At 45.8% G+C, this 11,339-nt stretch overlaps 1 protein-coding gene across 1 annotated transcript in view; it reads left to right on the top strand.

Annotated features, from left to right (window-relative positions):
- The first annotated feature begins 254 nt into the window (after nucleotides 1–254).
- LOC311144734 (histone-lysine N-methyltransferase NSD3-like) overlaps nucleotides 255–11,339 on the top strand; it is a 25,721-nt gene continuing 14,636 nt past the window's right edge. The window contains exons 1-4 of the mRNA XM_084180830.1: nucleotides 255–456; nucleotides 2,763–3,874; nucleotides 4,112–4,271; nucleotides 7,024–7,178. Coding sequence (XP_084036956.1) covers nucleotides 2,807–3,874; nucleotides 4,112–4,271; nucleotides 7,024–7,178 — 1,383 coding nt within the window. The 5' untranslated portion in view covers nucleotides 255–456; nucleotides 2,763–2,806. The remainder of the gene's footprint in view (nucleotides 457–2,762; nucleotides 3,875–4,111; nucleotides 4,272–7,023; nucleotides 7,179–11,339) is intronic.

Here is an 11,339-nt window from a genome sequence, read left to right as displayed (position 1 = left end):
TTCATTATTTTCTTCATAGGCCTACATGTATTTTTATTCTGCTGCTGAGATGTTCTTTCAACGATTGGAACTACACATCCCGGTTTGCGCCTGGTTGTGTTACCCCCGCCAATCGGGAGCTTGTGATTTGGCGCTGAGCGAGACAGACAAGGCCCAAAGCAGGGTGCTTTTGTTACAGCTGAAGGAAGAGCGAGCCAGTAAAATGAAAATACATAAGGGGGCGAGATCATTCCCACCAAGATTCCGCAAAATACTAGGCCTTAGGTTCTACAGCAAATAGACAATACATGGGGACCGAGCAGTGACCGTAAATTGCACCTATTAATGAATTGCGTTAGAAACGGAGAGGCCTGCACTCTAATATTTTCCCAAGATTTTTCATTTTATCACTTTTTGTAAATTGCACAAGGAAGCGCAGATATCTGGTGTATGTGTTTAGAATGGGACACGCTGAAGGTATTGACATTTTATTTTAATACATCTCGCGACTCTCACAGCATCTTTCGTTCTCCGTTCTCTCTATATTTCTCATTGATAATCAGCTTGCAGACATTATCTTAACGGTGCATTTAGCAAAGGATTTCGCCGTGTAGATTTAGGTTAATATTTCCAAATTTCATCAAACGAGTGATGGAGGTGTTATCACGATAGACAATTTGATTTAAAGGGGCAAAGGCAGCCATATTGGCAACAATGTATAGCTTCCTTTGCCATCTTGTTTCTAGTCCTCCGCATCGTATTGAAATGGATACATACATGTGTAAACATTGCGGACGTGTCAGAATGCAAGAACATCGTCTCGGCTTTAAATACGTGTTTTTATATTGACACGATATTTCATTTTCCAGTGTTCATGAGCGCTAACTACGCTAGCTAGATAAAAACATCGCAGCAGAATAGTGGACAGCACGGCTGCTAATGATGCAGTTCAATCACTCAGTACAATGTAACAATATTTCAGTCTGTGTGCGCATCGTTTTCTTCAATAAAATGACCCTGGTGTTACAGTGTATCAACTCGTGTATGCAAAGCTGGACTGCGTGATCTACATTACTTTATATTCTCATCCAGCAGCAGTAGCTGTTATACATATTAATGAGAATACATTTCCCCTTATATCACCTTGTGAATGGCAATAAAGGCTGCTTAATCTCAATCAAATCAAGGTTTAGTCTACACCAAAAAAGGACACCTTGATTCAAGGTTATTTTGTGCATGTAACAACGTTATGCCACTTTATTTAACTGTTCAATTCGGAATCAATGTATTATTACTGTAATTATCACTGTAGTATCCCTGTACTTCTGTCTCACCCAGGTCATGGGGACATGGCCATCTAGGCTACTCTTTCACATCTAGAGCCGTTTGACTGAGTGAAATGTGTAGGGCCTGCCTACACAGTAGTAGTACATTGCATTTATTAATGATGGTTTGAGATCAAACAATAGGACTTCTTTAGAAGTTAAGTGAATGATTTCCCATATTTTGGCAGAGGCAAAAACAAAGGCATTTATTAGGTCCACACAGTCTATTTATACTGCTTGAACTGACCAGGAAAAACTCTGTGCCCTAAACTGTAGGCTATCACTCTGACTGTATAGACAATCATAAGAGGGTTTTTCCTGATCAGGTCACAAGGTCAGAAAAACTACCGTAACTACAACAGCGGTTAACTTAAATAACCACATTGCCTACTACTGTGCAATCATTATGAGTCGTTCAGAACTGCTAATTGTGCCTATGCTGTTTGAATGATGAGTTGGATTCTTTGGCACTCAGATGTTGGATCTGATGGCTCCACTACTGGCAGGGATCTCTCATATTAGACAGACATTACACAGAGTTACTGCTGCCCCTGAGATGTCTATGGCAGCCTAGCTCACTCAGTCAGTGTTTCCCAAAACTGCGGCCTCCCCGAGGGGTAAACATGCTAGTTCCATAGGGGTTCTGAAAGATTTTGTAGGCTTGTATGGCTCATGTCGTGTTTATATTAAGGCATTTTTATCTCATAGCGGGAGGATCTTGATCTACATTTGGATCATTTTGGTCATCTATCTGTATGTGAACATTTACCAGTTGAGTATCAGGACACTAATAGTGTTTAGGATTAGGACACTAATAACAACTTTATAACATTAACATTAATGAGAGATGGCCAGCTTTTAAAATGATGGGGGAAAGCGAAGCATTCAGCAGACATATTTTAGTAAATTCAGTGCACACTGTGCAGGGAGCTCTTTGGTCTTATTATGGAAAAGAGATTTCAAGCATGAAAGAATTGAGATCAGTTTTATTATTTGATGCATCAAGAGAATATCGCACTAGTTCTCCTCAGAACATCTACATTTTAGACATTTAGCAGACGCTCTTATCCAGAGCGACTTACAGGAGCAATTAGGGTTAAGTGCCTTGCTCAAGGGCACATCGACAGATTTTTCACCTAGTCGGCTCGGGGATTAGAACCAGCAACCTTTCGGTTACTGGCACTACGCTCTTAACCACTAAGCTACCTGCCGCCCCAGAACAGTCTGTGCCTTTCCTTTCCAGTAGGATTAGATATATAGACAGTTCTGTTGTCTCTTTATAATGTAAGTCACTTTGTTTATCTTACTGTGATGATTGATAAACATTTCTTACCTTTGATTAAAAAAGATAGATGCACAGTTGTAGATCTGATTGTTCTTTCAGTCACATCCTCTCCAACATCATATCAACCCATATCAATATATCAAGCCCTCTCCTATGTGTCTGTCCTCTTCCAGGTCCAGCCAGAGAAAAGGACAGTTAAGGATGCAGGAGCACAACAATGGATTTCTCCTTTTCTTTCATGCAAGGGATCATGGGAAATACAATTCAGCAACCCCCTCAGCTCATTGACTCAGCCAACATCCGTCAGGAGGGCGCCTACGACACCGGTAGCGATGAGGGCGGAGGCCCCTCCTACGACACTGCCCTGGAAGCAGAGTTCTCCTACCCGCCCTCGGCCTCCGAGGACATGCCCCCAGTCTCCAACGGTTACCCTCCTGGGCTGGGGCTGTACGAGCCCCAGGCCAAGTTCTCCATGTACCCCCAGTTTCCCAACGGCTCGGCCAATGGCTACGGGGCCATCCGGGGCTACGGAGAGCACTGCCTCATGCCTGGGGAGGGAACGGTCCTGAGGGCCCCTGTCCTCCAAGAGAGACCCTGCTCCCCTTTGTCTCCTCCTCTACCTTCACACCACCCACACCCCCACCTCCACCTCCATCACCCTCATTACCACCATCCTCATCACTACCACCCTCAACCTCACACACACCCCTACCCTCACCCTCACAGCCCTCTGCCCCTGCCCTCCCAACACCACCTCCCCCCACCACCTCACCTCATGTCCCACGTGCTCCCCCCTCCTCCCCCATTACTCCTGCCCTCCACCAGTCCTCCCCCCTCCCTGTTGGACAGCACCTCCTCCTCACACCCACCTCACACCCCCCCTGCTTCCTCCAGCGGGATCCTGAAGAAGACCAGCTCTCCAGAGATCAAACTAAAGATCATAAAGACGTACCAGAACGGGAGAGAGCTGTTTGAGTCTGCGCTGTGTGGAGACCTGCTGCAGGAGTCCCAGGCCAGCGAGGACTCCCAGACCCACAGCAGACATGAGAGGAAGAAGGAGAAGAGGAAAAATACAGCCAGGCTGCAGGAGCAAGAAGAAGGGCAGGAGCAAGACCAGGAGCAGCCACAGAGGGAAACTATAGGGCAGGCCAGGGACATCCAGACCCAGCCACAGCTCCAGACCTACACCCAGGCCCAGGCCCAGACCCAGCCACGGGAGCTGCCTGTGGGGCAGACTGAGAAGCCACAGAAGACTCCCATCAAAGCGGAGCCCAAGGCACCTAAGGCAAGTGTTGGTTTGCACCTTCTCTGTTGGTTGAGGTCATCCAGTGCGATTAAGTCACTATTCAGTACTCGAAGAGTAACTGTTTCAATAGTTTCAGACATCTGAAAGTAAGGGATTAGTGTACGATTGCTTACACCCATCTGATTCTTTTAAATCTACAGAAAGTGTCTTGGGGGTAGGGCATGACTCCCTGACGTTAATTGAGTGTGTGTGTTTTCTCTCCCTCCTGTACTGTAGGTCCAGAAGCAGTACCCTACAGTGATAACAGGTACAGGTTGCTGTAAGAACCACGAGGTGGGGGACCTGGTGTGGGCCAAAGTGGGTACCTACCCCTGGTGGCCCTGCATGGTCTCCTGTGACCCCCAGATGAACGTCCACACACGCATCAACACCCGAGGTAAACACACACACTGCTGTCATGGAGCATGTCATGGAGCATACAATGTGTATACATTATTTATTTTTTATTACTCAGCACTTATAGACATAACTGTTTCAAATCAAATCAAATGTTATTTGTCACATGCGCCGAATGCAATGCAAATAGTCCGGGTAGTCATTTGATTAGCTGTTCAGGAGTCTTATGGCCTGGGGGTAGAAGCTGTTAAGAAGCCTTCTGGACCTAGACTTGATGCAGTCTATGACTACAGTCTATGACTAGGGTGGCTGGAGTCTTTGACAATTTTTAGGGCCTTCCTCTGACACCGCCTGGTATAGAGGTCCTGGATGGCAGGAAGCTTGGCCCCAGTGATGTACTGGGCCGTACGCACTACCCTCTGTAGTGCCTTGCGGTCGGAGGCCGAGCAGTTGCCATACCAGACAGTGATGCAACCAGTCAGGATGCTCTCGATGGTGCAGCTGTATAACTTTTTGAGGATCTGAGGACCCATGCCAAATCTTGAGGGGGAATAGGCTTTGTCGTGCCCTCTTCACAACTGTCTTAGTGTGTTTGGACCATGATAGTTTGTTGGTGATATAGACACCAAGGAAATTGAAGCTCTCAAACTGCTCCACTACAGCCCCGTCGATGAGAATGGGGGCGTGCTCGGTCCACTTTTTCCTGTAGTCCACAATCATCTCCTTTGTCTTGATCATGTTGAAGGAGAGGTTGTTATCCTGGCACCACACGGCCAGGTCTCTGACCTCCTCCCTATAGGCTGTCTCATCGTTGTCGATGATCAGGCCTACCACTATTGTGTCGTCGGCAAACTTAATGATGGTGTTGGAGTCATGCCTGGTCATGCAGTCATGGGGGAACAGGGAGTACAGGAGGGGACTGAGCACGCACCCGAGGGGCCCCCGTGTTGAGGATCAGCGTGGCAGATGTGTTGTTACCTACCCTTACCACCCGTCAGGAAGTCCAGGATCCAGTTGCAGAGGGAGGTGTTTAGTCCCAGGGTCCTTAGCTTAGTGATGAGCTTTGAGGGCACTATGGTGTTGAACACTGAGCTGTAGTCAATGAATTGCATTCTAACGTAGGTGTTCCTTTTGTCCAGGTGGGAAAGGGCAGTGTGGAGCGCAATGGAGATTGCATAATCTGTGGATCTGTTGGGGTGGTATGCAAATTGAAGTGGGTCTAGGGTTTCTGGGATAATGGTGTTGATATGAGCCATGACCAGCCTTTCAAAGCACTTCATGGCTACAGACGTGAGTGCTACGGGTCGGTAGTCATTTAGGCAGGTTACCTTAGTGTTCTTGGGCACAGGGACTATGGTGGTCTACTTGAAACATGTTGGTATTACAGACTCAGTCAGGGACAGGTTGAAAATGTCAGCTTGGTCAGCCCATGCTCGGAGTACACGTCCTGGTAATCCGTCTGGCCCTGTGGCCTTGTGAATGTTGACCTGTTTAATGGTCTTACTCACATCGACTACGGAGTGTGTGATCACACAGTCATCCGGAACAGCTGATGCTCTCATGCATGCTTCAGTGTTGCTTGCCTCGAATTGAGCATAGAAGTAATTTAGCTCGTCTGGTAGGCTCGTGTCACTGGGCAGCTCGCGGCTGTGCTTCCCTTTGTAGTCTGTAATAGTTTGCAAGCCCTGCCACATCCGACGAGCGTCGGAGCCAGTGTAGTACGATTCAATCTTAGTCCTGTATTGACGCTTTGCCTGTTTGATGGTTCGTCGGAGGGCATAGCGGGATTTCTTATAAGCGTCTGGGTTAGAGTCCCGCTCCTTGAAAGCGGCAGCTCTACCCTTTAGCTCAGTGCGGATGTTGCACATTTAACATGCTGGTAGAAATGATGTAAAACGGATTTAAGTTTCCCTACGTCAAAGTCCCCAGCCACTAGGAGTGCCGCCTCTGGATGAGCTTTTTTCTGTTTGCTTATGGCCTTATACAGCTCATTGAGTGTGGTCTTAGTGCCAGCATCGGTTTGTGGTGGTAAATAAACAGCTACGAATAATATAGATTAAAACTCTCTTGGTAAATAGTGTGGTCTACAGCTTATCATGAGATACTCTACCTCAGGCGAGCAAAACCTAGAGACTTCCTTAATATTAGATTTCGTGCACCAGCTGCACCAGCTGTTGTTTCAAATATACACAGACCGCCACTCCTTGTCTTACCGGAGGCAGCTGTTCTATCTTGCCGATGCAGCGTATATCCCGCCATCTGTATGTTATCCATGTCGTCGTTCAGCCACGACTCGGTGAAACATAAGATATTACCGTTTTTAATGTCCCGTTGGTAGGATATCCGTGATTGTAGTTTGTCTATTTTGTTATCCAATGATTGTACGTTGGCTAATAGGACTGATGGTTGAGGCAGATTACCCACTCGCCGTCAGATCCTTACAAGGCACCCCGACCTACATCCCCGATATCTCAGTCTCTTTCTCATGCGAATGACAGGGATTTGGGCCTTGTCGGGTGTCTGAAGAAAATCCTTCGCGTCCGTCTCATTAAATAAATAATATTTGTCCATTACGAGGTGTGTAATCACGGTCCTGATATCCAGAAGCTCTTTTCGGTCATAAGAGACGGTGGCAGAAACATTATGTTCAAAATCATTTACAAATAATGCGAAAAAACACACACAATAGCACAATTGGTTAGGAGCCCGTAAAACGTCAGCCATCTCCTCCGGCGCCATTCAATTTAAAAGCCTCTAACTGCTCTCTACCTGTGTCCCTCCTGGCCCTCCAGGTCACAGAGAGTACCATGTGCAGTTCTTTGGCAGCGTGGCAGAGCGGGCCTGGGTCCATGAGAAGAGAGTGGTCATGTACCAGGGAGAACACCAGTTTGATGAGCTGCAGGCTGAGACTCTACGCAAGACCACCAAGACAGCAGAGAGACACAAGGTAGAGACACAGCACTGCATGGCCTGACAAGTATACCCTCCTCACACTCTGGACACTGGTTTAAAGAGTAACTTTCATGAAGAAAAAATATATATTCGAAAACCAGATGTTTTAGACTTAGTTATAATTAAACACGTCAAATCTGGTCTTCATTTTGACAGTTAGTTGCAAAAGTGATATTTTGGTCTTTTAGTAGTAAATCTAGCTCTTTTTGCTCCTAGCGGTTCAACTCTACCATTGGAATCATGACGTAGAGGCACCTTGAGAAGGTGCCTCTACGTCAGGGATCATCAACTAGATTCAGCCATGGGCCAATCTTTTCTTGAGCGGATAAAACATAATAATTTCAAACCTTGCTTGCATTTGTACAAGATCACATACAGTTGAAGTCGGAAGATTACATATACCTTAGCCAAATACATTTAAACTCAGTTTTTCACAATTCCTGACATTTAATCCTTGTAAAAATTCCCTGTTTTAGGTCAGTTAGGATCATCACTTTATTTTAAGAATGTGAAATGTCAGAATAATAGTAGAGAGAATTATTTATTTCAGCTTTTATTTATTTAATCACATTCCCAGTGGGTCAGAAGTTTACATACACTCAATTAGTATTTGGTAGCATTGCCTTTAAATTGTTTAACTTGGGTCAAACATTTTGGGTAGCCTTCCACAAGCTTCCCACAATAAGTTGGGTGAATTTTGTACCTGTTTCCTCCGGCATCTTCACAAGGTCCTTTGCTGTTGTTCTGGGATTTATTTGCACTTTTCGCACCAAAGTACGTTCGTCTCTAGGAGACAGAACGCGTCTCCTTCCTGAGCGGTATCACAGCTGCGTGGTCCCATGGTGTTATACTTGCGTACTATTGTTTGTACAGATGAGTGTGGTACCTTCAGGCGTTTGGAAATTGCTCCCAAGGATGAACCAGACTTGTGGAGGTCTACAATGATTTTTATGAGGTCTTGGCTAATTTCTTTTGATTTTCCCATGATGTCAAGCAAAGAGGCACTGAGTTTGAAGGTAGGCCATGAAATACATCCACAGGTGCACCTCCAATTGACTAACATGATGTCAATTAGCCTATCAGAAGCTTCTAAAGCCATGACATCATTTTCTGGAATTTTCCAAGCTGTTTAAAGGCACAGTCAACTTAGTGTATGTAAACTTCTGACCCACTGGAATTGTGATACAGTGAATTATAAGTGAAATAATCTGTCTGTAAACAATTGTTGGAAAGATTACTTGTGTCATGCACAAAGTAGATGTCCTAACCGACTTGCCAAAACTATAGTTTGTTAACAAGAAATTTGTGGAGTGTTTGAAAAACGAGTTTGAATGTCTCCAACCTAAGTGTATGTAAACTTCCGACTTCAACTGTATATCTCTATGCGTGGGAATACTTTGGAACAGATTTCCAAAATTAAAATCACTTGGAGCTGATTTGCTGGTGTTTTTACAGTATTTTGTGTCCGGCAATAAAAAATTTTACAAAGCAGGTGACAAGACATCTTATTTGGCCATGGTCTTGTTAAGTGGAGTGTGCCAATATACAGTACATTCAGAAAGTATTCAGATCCTTGACTTTTTCCACATTTTGTTACGTTACGGTCTTATTTTAACATGGGTTGAATAAATGTTTTTCCTCATCAATCTTCACAAAATACCCCATAATGATGAAGCGAAAACAGGTTTTTAGAAATGTTTGTAAATGTATAAAAAACAACAGAAGTACCTTATTTACATAAGTATTCAGACCCTTTGCTATGAGGCTCGAAATTGAGCTCATGTACATCCTGTTTCCATTGATCATCCTTGAGATGTTTGTACAACTTGATTGGAGTCCACCTGTGGTAAATTCAATTGATTGGACATGATTTGGAAAGGCACACACCTGTCTATATAAGGTCCCACAGTTGACAGTGCATGTCAGAGCAAAAACCAAGCCATGAGGTGGATGGAATTGTCCGTAGAGCTCCGAGACAGGATTGTGTTGAGGTACAGATCTGGGGAAGGGTACCAAAACAATTCTGCAGCACTGACGGTCCCCTAGAACACAGTGGCCTCCGTCATTCTTAAACAGAAGAAGTTTGGAATCACCAAGACTCTTCCTAGACCTGTCCGCCTGGCAAAACTGAGCAATCGGGGGAGAAGGGCCTTGGTCAGGGAGGTGACCAAGAACCCGATGGTCACTCTGACAGAGATCCAGAGTTCCTCTGTGCAGATGGAAGAACCTTCTAGAAGGACAACCATCTCTGCAGCACTCCACCAATCAGGCCTTTATGGTAGAGTGGTCAGACAGAAGCCACTCCTCAGTAAAAGGCGAAGCCACTCCTCAGTAAAAGGCACATGACAGCCCGCTTGGAGTTTGCCAAAAGGCACCTAAAGGACTCAGACCATGAGAAACAAGATTCTCTGGTCTGATGAAACCAAGATTGAACTCTTTGGCCTGAATGCCAAGCATCACGTCTGGAGGAAACCTGGCACCATCCCTATGTTGAAGCATGGTGGTGGCAGCATCATGCTGTGGGGATGTTTTCAGCGGCAGGGACTGGGAGACTAGTCAGGATCGAGGGAAAGATGAATGGAGCAAAGTACAGAGAGATCCTTGATGAAAACCTGCTCCAGAGCGCTCAGGACCTCAGACTGGGGCGGAGGTTCACCTTCCAACAGGACAATGACCCTAAACACACAGCCAAGACAACGCAGGAGTGGCTTCGGGACAAGTCTCTGAATGTCCTTGAGTGGCCCAGCCAGAGCCCGGACTTGAACCCGATCGAACATCTCTGGATAGACCTGAAAATAGCTGGGCAGCGACACTCCCCATCCAACCTGACAGAGCTTGAGAGGATCTGCAGATAAGAATGGGAGAAACTCCCAAAATACAGGTGTGCCAAGCTTGTAGCGTCATACCCAAGAAGACTTGAGGCTGTAACCGCTGCCAAAGGTGCTTCAACAACGTACTGAGTGAAGGGTCTGAATACTTCAGTTTTTAATTTTTAATACATTTGCAGAAATGTCTAAAAACCTGTTTTTGCTTTGACATTATGGGGTATTGTGTGTAGATTGATGAGGGAAAAAAACAATTTAATACATTTTTGAATAAGGCTGTAATGTAACAAAATGTGGAAAAAGTGAAGGGGTCTGAATACCTTCCGAATGCACTGTAAATGTAAATCTCCATAGACAAACATTGGCAGTAGAATGACCTTACTGAAGAGCTGAGTGACTTTCAATGTGGCACCGTCATAGGATGTCACCTTTCCAACAAGTCAGTTTGTCAAATTTCTGCTCTGCTAGAGCTGCCCTGGTCAACTGTAGGTGCTGTTATTGTGAAGTGGAAACATCTAGAAGCATCAACGGCTCAGCCGCGAAGTGGTAGGCCACACAAGCTCACAGAACGGGACCGCCGAGTGCTGAAGCGCGTAAAAATGGTCTGTCCTCGGTTGCAACACTCACTACCGAGTTCCAAACTGCCTCTGGAAGAAACGTCAACACAATAACTGTTCGTCGGGAGCTTCATGAAATGGGTTTCCATAGCTGAGCAGCTGCAACCAAGCCTAAGATCACCATGCGCAATGTCAAGCGTCAGCTGGAGTGGTGAAAAGCTCGCCACCATTGAACTCTGAAGCAGTAGAAACGCTTTCTCAGGAGTGATGAATCACGCTTCACCGTCTGGCAGTCCAACGGACGACCTGGGTTTGGCGGATGCCAGGAGAACGCTACCTGCCCGAATGCATCGTGCCAACTGTTAAGTTTGGTGGAGAACAAATAATGTTCTGGGGCTGTTTTTCATGTTTCGGGCTAGGCCCCTTAGTTCCAGTGAAGGGAAATCTTATACGCTACAGCACACAATTACATTCTAGACGATTCTGTGCTTCCAACTTTGTGGCAACAGTTTGGGGAAGGCCCTTTCCTGTTTCAGCATGACAATGCCCCGTGCACAAAGCGAGGTCCATACAGAAATGGTTTGTCGAGATCGGTGTGGAAGAGCTTGACTGGCCTGCATTGACCCCTGACCTCAACTCCATCGAACACCTTTGGTATGAATTGGAAACCCTGACTGCGAGCCAGGCCTAATCGCCCAACATCAGTGCCCAACCTCACTAATGCTCTTGTGACTGAATGGAAGCAAGTCCCCGCAGCAATGTTCCAACATCTAG

The sequence above is a fragment of the Coregonus lavaretus genome, assembly GCF_964263955.1.
Source record: "Coregonus lavaretus genome assembly, chromosome: 17".
NCBI classification, from domain to species: domain Eukaryota; kingdom Metazoa; phylum Chordata; class Actinopteri; order Salmoniformes; family Salmonidae; genus Coregonus; species Coregonus lavaretus.
The sequence above is the reverse complement of the archived record's forward strand: the minus strand, read 5'-3'. Positions and strand labels throughout refer to the sequence as shown.